This window comes from Hoplias malabaricus, chromosome 15, assembly GCF_029633855.1.
Source record: "Hoplias malabaricus isolate fHopMal1 chromosome 15, fHopMal1.hap1, whole genome shotgun sequence".
Lineage (NCBI taxonomy): Eukaryota > Metazoa > Chordata > Actinopteri > Characiformes > Erythrinidae > Hoplias > Hoplias malabaricus.
Window position 1 is genome coordinate 13497843 of NC_089814.1, and position 20940 is coordinate 13518782.

At 38.7% G+C, this 20940-nt stretch overlaps 2 protein-coding genes across 2 annotated transcripts; one reads left to right on the top strand and one right to left on the bottom strand.

The window, feature by feature from the left end:
• Positions 1–1029: 1029 nt before the first annotated feature.
• On the bottom strand, positions 1030–11212 carry ppm1nb (protein phosphatase, Mg2+/Mn2+ dependent, 1Nb (putative)). The gene is made up of 6 exons (XM_066646579.1): positions 10485–11212; positions 7581–8152; positions 6027–6144; positions 5110–5224; positions 4837–4900; positions 1030–4023 (listed from the first exon to the last, which is right to left on the bottom strand). The coding sequence occupies exons 1-6, from the start codon at positions 10894–10896 to the stop codon at positions 3997–3999; spliced, it is 1308 nt and encodes a 435-aa protein (XP_066502676.1). The 5' UTR covers positions 10897–11212; the 3' UTR covers positions 1030–3996.
• Positions 11213–15641: 4429 nt separating this feature from the next.
• Positions 15642–20456, top strand: rtn2b (reticulon 2b). The gene is made up of 7 exons (XM_066645090.1): positions 15642–15654; positions 17299–17506; positions 18151–18289; positions 18976–19045; positions 19972–20018; positions 20107–20165; positions 20340–20456. The coding sequence occupies exons 1-7, from the start codon at positions 15642–15644 to the stop codon at positions 20425–20427; spliced, it is 624 nt and encodes a 207-aa protein (XP_066501187.1). The 3' UTR covers positions 20428–20456.
• Positions 20457–20940: the final 484 nt, after the last annotated feature.

Sequence of the window (20940 nt, forward strand, 5' to 3'; positions counted from 1 at the left end):
TGAGGGTGTTGTAAAGCAAAGTAGTTCTCTAAAAATATAACTAAACAACTAGTACAGTAAAATATATGCACATTTTGTAAATATAAATCTGCTATACTGTTATCCATTTTCTCAGCACCACTGAACATCTGTTGCTCTGAGTACTTTGCAAGCTCTACTTGACCATGATGTTAGCAGGTTTTTTTGAGTGGAGGTTCATTCACAGAACTGCAGGGACACTGATGTGGTGTTTTTGTGTTTTGTTTCCTGTTACGAGTAGAACATACAACTCTAATTATGGAAGTTACAAAGAGTACAAAGTGCATCCATATGGTCAGTGGAGCTGATAAAGTGTACAATGAGTTTAAAAAAGAAGGTCATTTTAACATTTTGGCTGATCTGTGTATAATAACTACCTTTTGGACATTACCAGCATTATTATCACCAGTTCTTTTTGCACTATTTAACATCAAAACATTCGGAATGACTCAACTCAGTATTTTAATTACGTATAGATCTAGAAAAACGAAGTTTCCCCTTTAATTGAAATTAATTGTATAGGCACTGATAAAGCCAGCTACAAAACTGGCCTAGATTTTTTTATGCCACAATATTATAACCAGTGTGCTTCCATGTCTTATTTCTTGATCATTTTCAAGTGGATGATTGACAGTATTCTCTCAGAGCAGTGATTATATTTAATGTTAGAACAGCATCAGCCGGATAATGTTACCATACACTTGTGAAATGTAGTCAACCGAATGTAATGTGAGGAGCTGCACTCTGCTGCCCTCTTGAGGCTGAATGTCCAAAGTAGCACTCACTCACTTTTTATTCCTCGGGTTATACCGTTTCAGGACCAGGTCTGCTATTAAAATTCCAGCTTACGTTATTAAAGAATATGTAAACAAGTCTCAGAGTAGATATTAAAAGTTATTGGGCCTGTTATTAGACTCTGCACATGGTAACTTTAAGCCAAATGCTCCATATTTTTATTGGACACAGCTGCTGCAAATAAACGCACACCATGTGTACATATATACAGTCGCTGTTTTATTACTTTATTACTATAACTTTAAATGAACACACCTGTCGCCAGTATACAAGAAGTGTAAAATATGCACAAAGGTCATCTCACACAATATTATACAGTAATTACTCCATTTAACTGAACAGACAGTAGGAAAACTCTCAGCAGTATTAACTCTGTTAATCCATTGGTAACATTTTCAAAGAGGTCAGTAAGGCAGCACAATACAGATCATGCAAACATCAAATCAAAGATGACAGAAAAAAAGAGATTTGAACAACTGGAAGGATCTATATATTATCTATATAAACCTCAAAAGTGCTCGCATTTGCACAGTACCTGTGCCCATCTCCCTTCAGAGCATTCATTCACATGCTGGAAATAGATGATTAGAAACATCATTTTAACTCTCCTCTCCTTTACACTAGCTCAGCAAATATAAGCTACAAAAATTCCATTCCCACCTATTCTTTTAAAATAGTTTCAAAAGGCTGTTAAATTCACATTTTTAAACATTACCTGAGTATTTCTCTGTTACATCAAATACATACAGTAATTGTGTTGGGAAATGCTGCAGCATTACTCAATATAAATGAACAGTCCAAAGCTTTTCCTCGATATCATATATATATTTCAAAGGAGCAGTCAGTCATTTTCTCCATTAATGATTTTTAACTAATTAAAGAGCCATTATATCCTGATTCCTAGTGTCCTGTATTAACCTATTTTAAACACGGTTCCCACTCTGCGGAGCATAAACTGGTTCACGCAGGGACTAAAACAAGCTGTTTGTTTTTTCATCTGTTTCATATTATTGAAAGAATACAAACAATCAAATTAATGACATTTTTGAGGCTTGAAATAACTTATTGCTCCTTTAAAAATCCTTTGCAACACTTTATTTTGATGGTCCATTGTAGATGCTTTGTACAAACTCTAAATTCACCTAAACAGATATTGCATTGTTAAATGCAAATTATCCTGAATTTGACTTTGGAAGATTCTATTAAATCAAAATCTGACACAATTATTAATGCAAAACAAACACCTACTATAAACATAACACATCCCATGATATTGCTGATAATTAATTAGGTCCCTCCATTCTATTATTGTGGTGTGTCTGGAGCCTTCCTGGAATCACTGGGCACAAGGCCAAGTATCACCAAATCTGTTACTACATATCAGGAAATGACCAATTGTGGACCATCAAAATAAAGCATGACAATCAAATTTTGTGAAATCTATGCTTCTCAAAGAAATTATATTTATATTTTAAGCTTCCATAAGGCATCAAACTAGAGCTTTTTGGGTTTAAAGTGGTCTTGTATGAACATGAAAAATCAGTTATTGAATTACAATCATGAATTTTTATATACTCACTAAAAATGTTTAGCAAAAAATAATTATTTACTCATGTACTTGTTAGCTCCTCTGTGCTTCAGTCCTTATGTCTTATGCCTGAGAAACACTTCACTACCCATTACATTCAAACAACTAATAACATCAAATAAGGTACATGAAGATATTGTGTTGCTGTTATAGAGGTAAACATCTTTTGTGCTTTTGCTATGCTTTAGATAAACTTATGAGATGTCATTCTAATTCCCTTAGCTTACAAAACATTATAATTATTTTTCTATTTATCAGAATAAATGTGCAGTACATAACCTGCAAATCATTAACTGCAATTCTCTAGCTGGGGTACACTCTTAAATATGATGGTTCTTTATTAAAGGAAATGTTTCTCTATAAAACGCTAAATTGACTGCATAAATCGTTTTTCAGAATGATGGGGAATGTGCTATAAATGATTCTATATAGCACCTTTGAAAAAGGGTTCTATACAGAACCATCTATAGCACATTCTCCCTCAGTCTGAAAAACCCTTTCACAGAGCAAAGATCCCTTTAAGCATGCAAAAGGTTCTTCAATCATTCAGGGCTCAATATTGATCCATTTTCATTACTAAAGGACCTTTGAAGAACCATTATTTTTAAGTGTGTAGGAGAAATAAGAAAATCATTAACAAGTTAAAAGCCTAAGATCTTTACATTCAGATCAGCTTAACCTAAGATATACTATTAACATATATTTGCCCTACCTTTAAGATATACTAGACATTTTAAATTACTAAGAAATTCTCCATTAAAAATACAGAAAAATACAATTAATGTCCTTCCAGGCTAAGCATAGGTGGGTAGGCAGGTCTATTCTGCCCTTGGTTTCTGTGATTTCCACATCAATGGATTCAACCATGGGTGTGGTATTTCCAAAATTTGCTAAAAAGCAAAACTTGATTTTGCTGCATGCCAAGAATTATGCAGATTTTGTGTGAATAGTCTGTAAGCATACACTGTGGTAGCACTCCTGGCATTTTACAGACCCTCTGTCTCTCTCCAGCTCTCATTGTTTGGACACTGCGTCTCATTCCTTTGTTCTTTAAATGTGTACTGTACTGTTAAGCCAACAATGGGTGCATCTGTACTGAATATGTAGATATTTTCTTAGCGTTATTCCATAAACAATAAGGTATCACATTATGTACATTGTACTAGGTATATTTAAAGTATATGGGAGGATGTGCATGTGGCAAATACTATGCCATTTTATGTACAAAGCTTGAACATCCGTACATTTTGGAATTTGTGGGGCATTCTAGAAACTCCCCTTGACATTGCAGGCGGAACTAATTTAAAATAAGCTATGTCTTACTATAGAAGCACATATTTCACACAAACACTCCAAAATAGTTAAAAAGAAAATGAAGTGTGGTTTAAAACAAAAGAGAAAAACCTTTGGACTGAACTTGTATGCTTTCTCTGAAAAACATCCACAGAAAGAAAGCTTCATGTGCATGCTGGCTATCGTTTTACAATTCATTTTCTTACTGACTGTGTCCAGCTGATGTTGATAGAAGGATATCTTTCCAGGCGAAAAAGTAGGTCAGTGTGAACCAGTATCAGCCAGAGTTTAGGTTGTGAATCCTAAATGGAATCTGCAGAACCAAGTTCCTAACAACATACAAATAATAAAAAAAGACAATAGATTAGAATTGTTTACTAAAGCAAAAGAGTGCCTACAAATGTTATCTGCTTAAATATTCCATTTCAGACATAATATAGTTCACATGGCCCAATGTTCATGGACACCTGCTCATTCAAGATTCCTTCTGAAACCCATGGTATTAACAGGATGTTTGTTCCCCTTTTCACTGCAATAAAAGTACACCTCGGGGAAGGCGCTTTCCACTAGATGCTGAAAGTTGGTGAGGATATGCTGAGATCCAGTGATGAGAGCACTATTACGGTGAGGTACTTATATAATAGATAATTTTATAATATGCCCTGTGAAGGACTGGCGCCCCCTCCAGGGTGTATTCCCGCCTTGCGCCCAATGATTCCAGGTAGACTCTGGACCCACCGCGACCCTGAATTGGATAAGCACTTACAGATAATGAATAAATGAATGAATTTTATAATAGGTATAATTGATTATATTTATAATAGATGATTGATTTTAGATCTCAAACACCAAAACTTATCCCAAAAGTACTGAATGTTGCTCCCTTCACTCTGGAGAATAGAGTTTCAGCCCAGTTTATACCTCTCTAACCCATAATTGGCACTGAGTATAATGACCTTATACTCATATGAAGCTACTCCAGAGCATCCCATTACATTTCATGCATTTCTATGGACATTAACAACTGTACACATAAAAAACAGAATAAGGGGCATCTAAAACTAGTGGACCTACTGTGTATTTACAATATTCTCTTACTGTGCTATGAAATACTTTAGGTTGTGAAAGAGAGAGACAAATACCTGGGATAATCTAGACTTCCGAGCCTCTTTTTGCTGATAGTAAGCTGAGATGATACAATTTCGCCTGAAAAATCCAAAAAGTAACAGACAATGCACACAATACACACACACACACCAATACTGAACAACCATAACCATTTCCTTGTCTCACTGTTAATTTTCACTCTCACTATAAAGTATTACAATTACAGAATATAATTTAGAAATAACTTGATGGAGGACTGATTGAGGACGCATACTGACAACCTTTCTGGTGACAGAAAACTGACTTACTTGCTTTGAAGGCCACCCCCTGGTGGTAGTCCAGGTATGACTGTGGAAGCCAGCACGGTAAGAACTGACAAAAGATCAGGCTCATCTCCTCTACCACTCAACTCCTCAAATATTTCTGTTCAAAGGAAACAAATGCAAGTATTAGTTTTCATGAATTAAAAAAATATAACACTGTCACTATACAAACAAACCCTGGCCAAAACATTCTATTTTGGAGCAATAGCACAGTACCCATTTTTCCCACTTTTATTTTTTAAATAACCACATTACAAATGAGATGTGTAAAAATAAATAAATAAATAAATAAAAGTAGCATTTTGATTTTTTTTAAATAACATTTGAAAACCTGTGTCAAAAAGTACATAATGGGAAGGGTGTACACAATGTAAACCAAACCTTACAGGCCAAGTATTTATTTTTTAAATACCTTGTGCGTGTAAAATTGTTGTAAATATTTAATTTTCAAATTTTCCTCACACAGAACATTAAAAAAGTGCTATAAACCCAATAGATCAGAGCTTTTATTTTGTATTAATTGCTCTTCTATTTTCTGTCATACACAAAACACCTAATGGATATGTGGATAGGCTTACAGCTTGATAACAGGTTGTGTTTATGTTTGGAGTTTACCCCCAAGGCTAACGGGTGGACAGAGCTGTTAACACCTGCACTATTTAAGGTGAACCTGGAAACTCGAATAATGACCTAACGTTAGCCTTCTAAAGTCGCCTGTTTAAGGTGGAACAGGTATTGAAGCACGCTTCAGACCCGTGGTAGGTGCCCGAACAAGAACCTAACTTCAGCCCTTAATTGCTCCTTTAAGGATGAAGTGAAAGATCCGCTATAAAGCCAGAATGTAACTTTCAACTGGTTTCAACAGCCTCACATAAAGCGGTGCAGAATATAATATAACACACCAGCAACTTTAGATTCCAGCAAGTCTTCTAACTCTGCCTCTTGGTGCAGTGCCTCAGGTGACAGCTGGGGGGCGCCAGGGAAGCAGACCAGGATGATGCTGATATTATCAAGGCTTCCCTGGAGAGAGAATGAAAGAATATAAGCTTCAGAATCACAATCTTCCTCTGGGTATCAGTTTGATTTGAATGATAGCTGGTGTTATGCTTGTTCTGCTGACACTTAATGAGAGGTTTGCTAAGATTTATGCACATATGACTAGCATCCTGGGCACTGGTTCAATATATGTTAACATTCCATACTTTCAAAAGACTTTAGAAGAATTTGTTCTTGTGGAATAAACATATGCCCACAAAACAACCCAAGATGTGACAGCTTATGGCCAACAGCTTAGTGTTTGGCATTAGGATTACGTCATTGCACTGAGCAGAGTTATTTTTGAAAGCTGCAGACAGTGTTGAGATACCATTATCCCCTTGTTTGGCAAGAAGTCACCACCCCTGTAATGATTAATTAGATTGTGCCTCACGTGCAGGCTGCAGACAGAGCTGTTGGGCATGTGTCCTAATACTACGCTGTGTTGAGTTAAATGTCCTGATCTTCTCTCTCTGAGGCTAAAAGTAGTTGCATGCATTTGCAACTTAGAGGGTGAATGCTGAATTGCTTTGAGTCAGTGCTGCTGTCATGGTAAAATGAGGCTTACTGAGCAGAGGAAGATAGTGACATTTTCAGGTCAGTGCACATCTCTCCTCTAAAGCCTCTCATAGCCAGTCAGTCAGCCTTTCTGTTACATAACAGTCCAGCTGAAGTCAGCCTAAGACAAAGTCTGCTGCCCCTATAGCTGACAAAGAAGATGTGTGTGTGAGTGTGTGTCCAGACTCCTGTAGTGATCTAAAAGCACCCATTTCACAAACAAAGAACCATGGTCATGGTGGTGGATCTTCATGTTTCTAAATGCATCCTTTAGCAAAATCCCACCTCACAGACATTTAACTGCCAGTGTTGGAGTGTGAAACAGAAGCCTCGTGGGAGTCATACATTATTAACGGAGAGGAATCCTTAATCGCTCTTTAATGCAGAGTTAAATGGCTAGAAGCTCTCTTGTTGAATAACAAACTTAAAACCATCTGCCAACTAGTGTTAAACCTTTACTGCAGACTTATAATTCAGTTATTAATCTTAAGATTCTCTGCTCAAAATGTACATACAATACATGTTTCACGACCCCTGTGAAGGTAAAATAATCACCGGTGTTTCACAAGCCTTTTCTGTAACACTGATAGTATCTAATTAATTTTCCATGTACCTATAGATGATTTACATTACAGACAATGAATAAATGAATTAATGAATCTGTCCAAAGTCCACTCAGAATAATTGGATGCAAGGCAGGAGCACACTCTGGACAGGGTGCCAGTCTGTCACAGTGCATCAGGCACTCACTCATGGACTCTTATGAAATAACCAATCTACATAACAGTATGTGTTTTTGTTTACATTTTGGCTGTTGTGGATTTGACTTGTGGGCACCACCATCTTATGTGCAGCCATCTTACCTTATAGAGGCAAAGGTCAATGACTTGTGAGCAGACGTCTCTGAGGTCGGTGCACACACGCAGTCGGCTGCGTACGAATGCACAGAGCTCCTCATTACTGACAGTGTCCCACACTCCATCACAGGCCAGCACAAGGAACTCATCCAGCGGAGAACGTTCCACAGCAGAAATCTCAGGCTCGGGTGAGACCATTTGTTCCGTAGCTGACCTCCACTCAGCTGCCTTATAGCTGAAGTCCCCCAGAGCCCTAGAGACAGCCAGTGAACCGTTGACGCGTTGCAGAGTGACTGAGCCACCAGCATTCTCTATGCGCTCCTTCTCTCCGGGGCTGAAAGGCTTGTGATCCTCTGTGGAGAAGGCCACGCGTCCACCACGACACAGCACAGCCCGGGAGTCCCCACAGTTCACAAAGTAGATGTGATGTGGTGTGATCACTGTGGAAACTACAGTGGTGCCGCCGCGTTCCCAGCCCTCACGACAGGCCATGGCATGAAGGTGTTTGTCCATCAAGAAGAAACCCTCCTTAATTCCCTCACTGACCTGTTCCATGTCATGATCTGCCCGGACCTTTCCTGAGAAAAAAGATCAGTTTTATGAATTATGTTCTTTTACATTTATGATAACATTTACAGCATTTAGCAGACTATCTTTCCCAGAGCAACTTACAAATGTGCTATGTCTTCTACATGGAGATTGCTTCCTAGCCAGTACAGTGTTTAGAGCCCAAAGGCTCTTGAACTAAGATGCTGCTAGATATAGGAGTCATAGCTGATACCTAAAAGGAGAGAAATGCATATCATTCCAAACAATTGTAAGTGTTGATACCAAAAGAAATGTGCAAGACAGATCAAGACATTTCCACTAATCGTTTAGTCTTTTGTCTGTGTTTGGGCAACTGTAGCCTATGTTTAGAAACATACGCTTGGGCCTGGAAGGTTTCTAGTTCAATTAAAACCAATGGCAGGAAAATTGGGGGCAGTGGGAGTAAAGGAACATCACTGTCTTCCAATCTCGATCCTTAACCGAGGTGTCCTTGAGCAAGGCACTTAAACCCAACAGGTCCCTGGTGCTAGAGATTGCTACCCATAGATCTCGTTGTTTATTCAAGGCTTATTGTACACTTGTGTGTATGTGTGTGTGTGTTACTGCCACGAATGGGTTAAAAGTGCAAACACCAGTAGAAGATTGTTCCATCTTTTGGGAACTAGACAAGTGTTTTAAAGCTTGTTTTCTAACTAACCAACTGACCTGAAGCATTGTGTTTCAAGCCAAACCATTTTTGAGGGACTCGAGGCATGTGTCCTTCACTGAACTCTAAAAGGCTTCCTTTTGTTCTGCTGTAGAAGAAACACTTTTGCGTACCTAAAAACGTTAAGAAGTTATTTGAAAAGCTGTTTTTTAACCTTACAAAGGTGGGACATATGTCAGTTTCACATTTGTCTGTTTTAAATCAGTCATGACTAATGTACATTATTTAGTATGTCACCCTTTCCTATTCAATGCCAAAGGTTTACACTACAACCATGCGTCCTAGATTTATTTAAAACCTTTATTTAAATATTACATAACAAAAGGTGATGAAGTAAGCATAACTGAATGAAAACTATCCTTTACCAATGATTATACAAAATGAGTACAGCATATCTGTAAATACTGTAAGAGACAATTATTGCATTTGTGATATTGAGGGGCTTTTGCATTTTGAGGGTTTCATATAAATCCCATATAATCAGAGTTCACGTTTTACAGATGCTGGGTAAAGCCTTGTCATAAAGAACAAAAATTCTAGAAAGCATTCAGGTTAACAAATTCAGCAGAGTTCTTAGCTGGTGTGTTGATTTTACCTGGAATTTGATTCATGGTTCTCGTCATAAAATCTGAAATCTATTGATTTTAGGATGTATGAAATCATAACCCTTTTACCCTGCTCTTGGCCAGGACCCATGCAGAGCCACCACAGAGCAGATTTAATTTGGGTGGTGGATCATTGTATCATTAAGCATTGTAATGACACTGACGTGGTGTTGTACTAGTATGAGTGGATCAGACACAACAGTGCTGCTAGAGTTTTTAAAGACTGTGACCATTCACAGGCCATTGAATTAGACACACCTACCTTCTTGCTTTCACCTTGTAAATGCAATGTCAGAGACTGTAGCTCATCTACTGCTGCACAGATTGTTATTCATCCTCTAGTCTTTCATCTGTGGTCACAGGATGCTGCTGGCTGGATATTTTTGGTTGGTGGACTATTCTCAGTTCGGCCATGACACTGGGGTGTGAAAAAACTCCAGGAGCCCTGCTCTGACTAATCCACTGGTATCAGTGCCACACACACTAACACACCACCATCACATCAGTGTGACTGCAGCACTGAGAATGATCATCAACCCAAATAATATCCATTGTTTTCAATGTAAAGTGTGTTACAAATGAAATGTAGTATTACTTTTATTGGATGGACTACAATGTGTAATTTTAGAAATACAAAGTGCATCCGTATGGTCAGAGGAAATGGAGCTGATTTTAATGTTATAGCTGATTGATGTATAATTTGGGCAGAAATGAATATTTAACTCATAATTCAAACTGATAGATCTTTAAATTGGTGCATCTATTTTTCTTCATATAATTAATTTAAAGAAAAGTTTCTTGTAACTGTCCTCTCAAACCTCTCAAACATAAAGTTTATCTGGAATATAACTACATTAATCACATGTTATTTTTATTTATATTATTATTATTATTATTATTATTATTTTTACTTTAAAGGTATTTAAATGGAAGCCCTTTAAATTAAAGAGTTCTTCTTTGTTTCTCACATCTTGCGTCATGACTTTAAAAAAGCATTAGCTTAACAGAGACTACCAGATCCCAAAGGTCTTAAGTGAGGTCATAACTTACCTGTGCCCAGTATGTGGTCCAGTAGGTTTCGTGAGCAGTGCTGTGCCACTGTGTTTCCAGCATGGCCGTCGTAAACTGCAAAGAAGCCCCATTGGGACAGTTCTCCTCCCAGCTGTGGGAAGCAGTTGTGGAAGTCCTCCATGTGGGCCCTCCAGCCCTGCATGCTGGCCAGAGCATAGGTTAAGCCCCACGAGGCACAACCCTCCTCCATGTACTTGTCCAACACTGGTCGCTCCAGGTAAGGGCTGGGGATGACCCCCTCCTCCTCAGCTCCATCCTCACTCTCTGCCAACTCTCCACCGCCCCCTCCACGGCCCCCTTTAAAGAAGGATGTGACACGCTTTTCTGTTTCTTTGACCAGCTGCCGGACAAAAGCAGGCATTTCCACGGTTCCTTTCCTAGAAGTTCTCATGCTGTCAGGTTATCTCTTCTTGTGTTGAATGAATCCTCTCTCTCACTCCCTCTCACTCTCTGTCTGTCTCCCAGCCTCCGCCCCTAGTCTTCTGCTCTGCTTTCTGTGCCTGTGGCTGTGTGCAGCCTTGCTGCTGAAGGGCTTTCAGAGCATGATGTCCTCTGAGACAAGTGCTGCTTCTCCAAGCATCAGCAGATAATAAGATCCAGGCTGGAAGACATTCCCCTTTATTATCCTACCCATGGCTGGGTGTATGTGTTTGAGCTCTAGCCTCTCTGCATTCTTCCCTGGTCTATTCAAACAGAACTAGCTCTGCCTTTGCTCTCTCACTGCTATTCCCTCTCTTCCCAGCTGTCTCGCTGAACCTGTTATTTTCCTGTCGTCCCCCTGATTGGCCAAGCTATTTCCGTGCTCCAATCCTCTAACAGCATGCTCCTCTGTCCTCCTTGTTTTACACACGCATGCACAATCCCTCTTTCTCACACTCACTAGCTCTCTCTAGTGACCCCCTCCCTCCCTCCCTCTCTCTCTCTCTCTCTCTCTCTCTCTCTCTCTCTCTCTCTCTCTCACCCCCTCTCCCATTATCTACACCCTTTCACCCTCTTGTTCTCGATCTCTCAGTGCTCCTCCTTTTGAACTCTCTCTCCCCACTAATGTGAGTATCTGATGACTTCAATTGACCCAGCCCCCCGCCATTACACATTACTCTACTGAGAATTTCATAAACTGAGAAATGGAGACAATAAGCAGCTGTCTCTCGCTGATCTTCCTCCCTCTGGAAGGCATCTCACTCACATACTTAATTCCAGCAGAGGAACATGGCTTGCCCCAAGCACAGTTTATGAAAGAGGCATCTAAAATCTGAATTGCAGAGTGTCCAGCGTGGGTTCATTCAGACAGATTAAATGATTATGTAAATAAATAAATGTATTCATAACTGCTGGATTATATAAAAAGCTATTTTTATCCCTGGGACCTGCATGTGGACTGATGTTTGCACAAAATGAATGCAGCTGAAAGGTAATACATGTGTTTATACTAATATTGTTACTCTCTACATAATGTATAATATATAATATAATAATATATTCTATTGACTGTACAGCACCTGCTACGCATTGGTGCTTATATGGGTTTATGAAAGGACTTACAGTGATGTAGATGTGAACCAATGATTGTTGAAAAATAATGTAAACTACAGGTATCAGACCCTTCATGGAGCATTTTGTTAACATTGAGTGAGTTTCCTCTTTACTCATATAATGTTCTGACTGATATAGTGGCAGCATGGTGGCGCGAGCGTCACTGTTACACAGCTCCAGGGTCCTGGGGTTGTAGGTTCAAGACCCACTCCCTGTGACTGTCTGTGTGGAATTTGGAATGTTCTCCCGGTGTCCGCGTGCATTTCCTTTGGGTGCTCCAGTTTCTTCACACAGCTGTTTATGGAGGCTATGTCAAAAACACAATGCATAATATCTCATTCTCTTGAAAGTGCTCTTGTGAACCTTAACTCCAAAGCTCTGAATCTTATTGACTGTTTGGCCCCTCTGAAAACAAAAACTGTATCTGGTAAGAAGAAAGCACCATGGCAATGCAGCATGGGGTAAAATCCAAGAAAAACGAGTGCAGAAATGCTGAGTATAAATTGAGGCACACTAAACCTCACATTCACTTGGAAATTTATAAAGAGAAACTCCAAAAATACAATTTGGAAGTTAGAAAGGCCAGACAAACCTACTTCTCTGAGATCATTAGAAAAAGCTCTAACAACACCTGCTCATTATTCACAATATTTGATCAGCTGAGAAACCCACCACCACAGGTAAACCCAGAACTACCCTCTGTGGAAAAATGTAATGAATTTGCAGCTTTCTTTAGCAATAAAATTCTAAACATCCATCAAGCGACCTTCAATACATCTCTTGACAGCAGAGCTGTTCTGATACCGCCTCAAAATCTGAAATGTAACCTGTCTGAATTCACTGCTACTGATCTGAAATCTCTAGAGAAAACTGTACAGCATTCAAGAAAGCACCATGTGTTGCCTGCGCACTTCTGTTGTATTTCTGAGGACATACTGCAAATAATGGGTCTCTACTTTCAGGGATCTTCCCTCAAGCATTAAAGACGGCAGTAATCAAACCTCTCTTAAAAAAGAGCAATATAGACAGCACTATCCTGAACAACTACAGACCAATCTCTAATCTTCCATTCATAAACAAAATTATTGAGAAAGTTGTTTTTATTCAGCTCAGCAAATTTCTACATGTCTTATTATGATGACTTCCTTTCAGGTTTCCGTCCGCATCATAGCACAGAAACTGCCCTCATAAAGATACTAAATGACATCCATCTGAACACAGACAGCGGTAAAATATCTGTGCTAGTGCTTCTCGATCTTAGTGCTGCATTTGATACTGTCGATCACAGCATCCTTTTAGACAGACTAGAGAACTGGGTGGGGCTTTCAGGAACAGTTCTCAGCTGGTTAAGGTTGTATCTAGCGGATAGAGACTACTTTATTGCTATTGGTAATTATAAACGAACATTGTTTACCTGCGGTGTTCCACAAGGATCAATTATTGGGTCTCTACTGTTTACAATTTACATGTTACCACTTGGAAAAATTCTTAGAAATAATAATAATTGCAGATCATCATGCAGATGACACTCAGATCTATTTACCTCTGTCACCAGGTGACTATAGTCTCAATGACACTCTCTGCAACTGCCTAGAATCAGTAACTGATGAGGGACAGTTTCCTTCAACTAAACAAAGATAAGACAGAGGTGATGGTGTTTGGCAGCAAGGAGCAAAGACTTGAGGTCACTACTCAGCTTAACAGCAGAGCTCTAAAGCCCATGTCAGAAATCTTGGCATAATCCTGGACTCAGATCTTAACTTTAATGGCCAAATAAAGGCAATAACAACATCTGCATTTTATCTCCTTAAGAACATATAAACATTCAAAGGGTATGTCACAACCAGACTTAGAAAAACTCATTCATGCATTCGTCTCTAGCAGGCTGGACTACTGTAATGGTCTTCTTACTGGACTTCCCAAGTCTACAGTTAGGCAGCTGCAGCTTATTCAAAATGCAGCAGCTAGAACTCTTACCAGAACCAAGACAACCGAGCACATCACTCCTGCCCTCAGGTCACTGCACTGGCTGCCAATTAAACACAGAATTGATTTTAAAGTGTTATTAATTGTTTATAAATCAATAAACTGCCTTGGACCAAAATATGTTTCAGATCTGCTAGAAGTGTATGAACCCAGTAGGCCCCTCAGATCACTCTGGACCGGTCAGCTAGTGGTCAGAACCACACAGGGAGAGGCAGCTTTCAGTCACTATGCTGCCTGTACCTGGAACAGACTCCTGGAAAACATCAGATTTGCCCCAAATATTACTATATTCAAATCTAGACTAAAGACCTTCCTGTTCTCCTGTGCATTTGAATAGCTCTGCATTTAGATTGAATTAAAAATGTAGATTTATTTATTTTATTTCTAGTACCATTTTTTTAATTATATTTTCTGTTTTAATTATATTTTATATAATTGTTTTTATTTTCTTTTACATTTTAAATTCTACTGTAATTTCTCTGTATCGCTCTGTAAAGCACTTTGAATTGTCATTGTGTACGAAAGGTGCTCTGTAAATAAACTTGACTGGCCAAAAACACATGTTGGTAGGTAGATTGGCTACTCAAATATATCCATAAGTGTGTGTGTGTGTGTGTGTGAGTGAATGTGAGTGTGTGTCGCACTGCAAAAGACTGGCATCCTCTCCAGGGTGTGCTCCTGCCTTGCACCCAGTTATTCCAGGTCAGCTCTGGATCCACTATGACACTGAAGTGTATAAGCGCTTACAGACAATGACTGATATAGAATTTTTCATTGAAATGCAATAAATTATTTAAGGAATATTAATTAATAATTACTTAATTATAAAATAGGGTTTGGTTCAACATACTGTAATTGGTTTATATTTCATTTTGGACCAAAATAACTAGGTTGATTAAAGCTATAGTCCTGGCTGAGCCACTCCCTTTACAACTGTATAATACAAATTTAACATACATTTAAATGCATTTTTTTTTAATTAAAGTTCTATTAAACTGCAAAAACAGTTTAACAAAAGCTGTTTTATTTTTCCTTTCTGTCATGTCTGCATGATGTTTTGAACAAAATGGGACATAAAAGCAGCGGTTCTTATACAGGGGTAAGCGGTGGATTGGGGCTAATGATTGCGTTTTCTTTTATCTGGACCCCTGTCTGATGTAGTAATACACAGCTTAGGTATCAGCTGACCAATCCTATGATGAAAAGAGCCAGATACATTTAATGTTCATCAGATAGTAGATGACATTTAAACATGCTATTATCAAAAGGCCTTTCCTAGCCCTAGAAAAGCATGAATTAGTGAATACTGCAGCTATTAATGATAGGTCTTGCCTCTAGGGGGTTTAGACCTATCTGCACACCGACACATGCTGACGTCTCAAGTTCCTGCTGCTTTGAGGGCTTCTGGAGAGCAGGCCAGGGAGGGACTTGAATATAACTGTGTGTGTGTGTGAACGAGGCAGGCAGAGTGTGTGTACAGATGGGGTGTCCAAGTGGTAGGGATATAATTAGGTCAGGCTGACCCTTTAATGCTGACAGTGCTGGGATGGCCAAAAAAAGCCCTTTGGGTCGGAGGAGTGCAGGGAGGAGAGGGGGTTTGGCGTGGAAGCAGCAAAAATGGCCAGCAAAGGTGAGGCATGTCCACACGACTTTGAAAAGTTGTGACTGAGCTCTTCGTAGGTCGACTTGATATACACAGAGAGTAATATGCTGTGGTGGTGATAATAAGGGTAGTAACAGGTGAAGGGGCTTCCGTCAGCGCTTGCGCAGTGTGTAGTAGAGCTACAGTAAGACTGCTGAGTGGTCAGTTCATCACAGTGGGCTTGCTTACAGCAGCTTGGCAAGCTGAAGCAAGGAGAAGGATGGATTACCAACTGGGGCTGGACTCTAGGATATACAGGGCTTCTTTTGAGAAAGACACAATGATGTTTTAAGCAGAAAAGGTGAGAACCTCTTTGACTTGTTTCCGGCTGTGCTTCCAGATGACTCACAAGGGGTGATTTGATCTGAACCGGCCATGTCAAGGCCAAATTAGGGAGTGTATTTACAAGGCTGGACGTCTTACTGAAGATGGCTTCATTGTGAGAGATTCCAGAGGGCTGTGTTTATCAGATAGACACCCATTCCTCTGCTTTCCTCCGTGCTCATTATGGATCAGGTTTGCACCTGTGATTGCTAAATAAGTTAAAGCAAGGACTGTCCGGATGTATTAACTTATGTGAAGCAAGTGGATCATGAGGGCATTCTACACAGGTTTATGGTTATGCACTCTAATGAATGGAGGAAGAGGTCAACTGTTAGCTTGATGGATGTGACATAAGCCCATTAGGACAAAATGGTTTGATTATATTCTATACTTAAAAATAATATTATTATATTTTTTCACCCATAGAATCAACATTAAAATGCAGGCTGCTGGAAATAATCTGGATGAAAATGAATGATCCAAACTGATGTATTATCATCTGAAAATTTACATTTATATTCAGACAATATTCGGTTATTTGAAATACACACAAGCAAGCCATAGAATGAGATTGTATGTGGACTTAGTAAACCATTCATATACCAAAAGTACAAAAACATGTTCTACTATGCCTTGTGCACCTTGGATTAGAGTGAGTCAACCATTCAATGTCATCAGCTAGAGCCTTGCAGGTAATCGACAGTAAGTCCAAGAAAAATGTATGCAAAATATTCATATCGATTCATGCAGTTATGCAAAATATCTAAACTATGCACCAAAAAGTTCTTGGCTATGGATTTTTAACCATGGTTTCCACATTGGTTTCCAATAGCATTTTTGTTTTGTTACTTTGTTGTAAAGCATGCAGTTTTTTTTTTCTTTAGTATTGTGGCTTATTCTACCAGGCCACAGCTGAGTTGATGTGGGCTGACTTACAATAATCTAACTCATGCTGGTGCAAGTGTGTACAATAACTATCAACAAATCTTACAAATCTATTTGAACCCCAAGCCATTCCTGGGCATAATTGCTTTACCTCAACTGCTTATTGTTTATTGATCATTATTCAAAAATGAGAGCAGTGGGGCATCTGGATTTTACAAACAAAAGAAAATACAGAGAAAAGTGTGTTAAAAATGGGACCTGCTTTCTGCAAACATATGGATTACAACAAACAGCACATAGACAGACATAAAACTCCGCAGAGATGTTTGAGGTTATGCCTTTAATCTCATTCCAGAATCTAAGTCATACGTGGGGCTTTATTCTCTTTCTTAGCCACACTGTTCCTTTCTTCTCTCTCCACAGTGACAGATTTGTTGTACTGGCGAGATGTTCCTAAAACAGCCCTGGTATTCACAGGGTTGGTGGTTGGCTTGGCTTGTTTGTTCCAGCTCAGTACCATCTCTGTCCTATCCAACCTGGGTTTGGGCCTCATGGCTTTCACACTTCCCGTACGTCTCCTCTTCAAAATCCTGACGCTGATGCGCCTCAGCGATGGAGAGCATCCCTTCCAGTAAGTGGGAACATTCCTAAACAGCCCCATTGAAATCAAGTTTAAATCCTCTGTGGTTCTGCATAAAAAATATGGTGAATAATAGAAATTAAACTGTTTATGCATAACCTTTATTTTACTAAAACCCAATTTGTTCTGTGTCAAGTATTTGCTTTTTTACGTTTGCCATGGAGCAACATGCCAAATGTATCTGATGTGTGAGAGGTAAAGTGTCATGGTTAATATTTCATTGATTAATTTTAAGCAATATTGGCTTGCTTATGTATTTTCTGATATTTATATATTGTTTTGTACAATACACGGACGAAGGTACCTAGCAAAAACATATGGTAGCAGCCATCTTGACACATACTTTATCAGTACACATTGATTTTTACAGATAATAGTACATTATATTATTTCAAAACCACATAAACATAAATTCCCTTTTCAGAGATCAGTATAGTTTGTGGCAAGAGTGTGATTTGTCCTATCCAAAATGCAAGCAGCAGTAAAGAGAATTATTATATGTATGTGTTATTTGCTGTTTTTTTTAAATGAATTATAACTTTCAGATATAGTGTGTCCTAATGAAACTGGTTAGCATACAGTATGTTTATGTAATATATCTCATTCATATGTGTGTTTTATTTATTACATAAAAGGTCATATTTGGATGAGGACAGCTCTTTGACAGATGAGGACACAGTTCGTGTTGTGGAGAAGATTGTTCTTCTGATTGCTACTCTCATCACAGAGCTGAAGAGGGTGTTATTCATTGACAACATTGTGGACTCAGTGAAGGTATAAAAATGTTCACATCAGGAGGACAAAATAATGTGTTAGTCACTGTTCGAGGCAGCAGATGACCTACTTCTAAAACACAGAGGGAAAAAATGTCCAGTTACATAATTAAACCAGTTATGAACATTAATATGTGCTTTAATTCCCAAAGGCATTACTGCTGCAGGAAGCCACACTCACTATTTTAATCAGTCACATTTGGCAGGGAGTGCATTTTATAGCTGAAGCCATAAAAACATTATACAGATATATTAGGCTGTGATACATTATATTACAAAACGTTTGTTGAGATCTGCTTATCCAGTATTTCCATGCTGGATTGTTTGTTTTGGATCACAAAAACCACTCCAACTCATCCCAAAGGTGTAATCACTAATATAAATGATTATTCCTTTCACTTTTTCACAGCCCAGTCCAAAGGGTTTATACCTCTCTGTATGTCTCTTGACTTAGACTCAATCTCTGTGGAGATTATGAATATTATGAATACACAATCTTACATCTGTTTCCATGATGTGCGTACCATAAAGTGGCTAATTATAAGTCAATTCAGTAATTATAAGAGGTGTCTAGAACTTTGGTATATACAGTGTATGCATGGCAGGCATCAAGCTGTTGTACTTTCAGAGAGAAACTGATATAAGGGCAGTGTGTTTGTTCTAAGTGAGCATGTTTCATTTTAATAGTTTGTCGTGCTGCTGTACCTGTTGACCTATGTGGGGGTCCAAACCAATGGTCTTACTCTTGTGATTTCTGGTAAGAGCAACTTATAACAAGTCAATTTTGTATATTTTCTGTGTTTTCTTGGCACCATTTCAGTACGTTTTTAACTGTCTTTGTCCAGTTGGCCTAATCATTTACCAATTAGAAGAATATTCAATGGCGGTCTAAGGGTTGTGCCATTATTCTGTTTCATGATGTAGTAGCTGAAGTGGAATTTGTTAAATGAGGGTGACCAAAGGGTTAAATAAACAGTGTTTAGGACTTCAGAAGCAAAACTTGACCAATAATTGCAACCTGATGGGGTTCCATTTTCAATCCAAAAGGCAGGCAAAGCTACTTATAAATCAAGTCAGTAAACTACTCTATATTTTAGAACTAAAACATTCAGTTTTCTAGACTTTAGGCTGAAAAAAAAAGACAGACATTTTATTCTAATGTTTAAGCATAAATAAAATAATTATTTGCTCCGGTTTCCTCCCACAGTCCAAAAATACACGTTGGTAGGTGGATTGGCGACTCAAAAGTGTTCGTAGGTGTGAGCGAATGTGTGTGTGTGTGTGTCGCCCTGTGAAGGACTGGCGCCCCCTCCAGGGTGTGTTCCCACCTTGCACCCAATGATTCCAGGTAGGCTTTGGACCCACCGCAACCCTGAACTGGATAAGCGCTTACAGATAATGAATGAATGAATGAAAATAATTATTTGCTATAGCTGGCAGTAGAAGCTGATTAGTCCACTGAAGCTACCCCAGCCAAAGGCAAGTACATGTTCTTTAAAAATATACATCTGAGTGCTGTGTCAAACTGGGCAAGGACAGGGTAAACAAAAATGCAGTGCCACATTGTGCTGTTGTATGAGAACTGGTTTGCTTCATTGTTCTGTCACAAGCAATGAGAAGATCTCTTGTCTGGTGAGTTAGGTGCTCATTATAAACTGATTTCTTTCCCTCTCCTTATAAAAGGTGTGATTTGTGCTTTCTCTCTGCCTCTGGCTTATAAACTGCAACGGGTAAGATATCCGACCTCAAGAAAATGAGATTATTAATACTTTTTTTGCCTCAGACTACTCCTGACCTAACTGTCAATCTTTTTGACAGGAACGGATCAACACCATTGTCAAAGCTGTCAAATCGTTAGTGACAAAAATCACAGAGATGTAAGCCCTTGACAATTTTAAATACATACACATCAATGCATTTAAAGTCCTTGAACTTTGTTCAGAAACAGTAGGTTTCCGTTAATCACATATTTCTAAGGATTTAAAAAGCCCAGTATTTTCTAATGTCTGATAAAAGGAACGCTTTTTCTTTGTCATCCCTCTGTTCTTCAGCATTGAGCTTGTGGTGTCTTTGGCCAAACCTCCTCCTCCACCTCCAGCTCCTGCCCCTACTCCTAAACTGAAGCTCAAAGCTAAATGAAGACGTGTGATTGAAGACATGGAGAGAGTGAAGGAGGGTGGGAAAGATGGATGGATGGAAGATAAAGAGAAAGTCTTATTGTGCCAATGTTCTTACTGTGCAGTTAGGGCCTATTTGAGGAGGTTTATTGGCCTTCATTGAAAGACTGGAGTTTTATTTCTTAAATAACGTATGGTGCTCTGAATTTCTTATATTTTATAAGATTTCAGCAATCTTTGTCTGTGCTGGTTCCTCATGAACAATGAAACTCACAACTGCTAAAAGAGGAATTAGTTTAGACCCATTGTCACCCTTTATAACTACGTAATGTAACTGTAAACTGATTATTTAAGTAAAGAATTTCTTTTTCACATGGCAGTGCTGTTACTGTGTGGCCTATTAGGCATTTTCTTGACTGTCTTTAGAACAACAGCATTACATTCAGAGAGATTTTCAAATGTTGCAGTGGGAGTCTTGCTTAAGAACTATTATTTGTATAATATGCAAAGAAATATAATCTGATTCTAGCAGGAG

Coding starts and splice junctions, on each gene's coding strand:
- ppm1nb (XM_066646579.1), bottom strand. CDS start 10,896: ATGAGAACTTCTAGGAAAGGAACCGTGGAAATGCCTGCTTTTGTCCGG. Junction 8,153..10,484: donor GGACCACATACTGGGCACAG/GTAAGTTATGAC, acceptor CTTTTTTCTCAG/GAAAGGTCCGGGCAGATCAT. Junction 4,024..4,836: donor GGAAGTCTAGATTATCCCAG/GTATTTGTCTCT, acceptor GTATGTTGTTAG/GAACTTGGTTCTGCAGATTC.
- rtn2b (XM_066645090.1), top strand. Junction 18,290..18,975: donor ACATTGTGGACTCAGTGAAG/GTATAAAAATGT, acceptor TCATTTTAATAG/TTTGTCGTGCTGCTGTACCT. Junction 19,046..19,971: donor TCTTACTCTTGTGATTTCTG/GTAAGAGCAACT, acceptor TCCTTATAAAAG/GTGTGATTTGTGCTTTCTCT.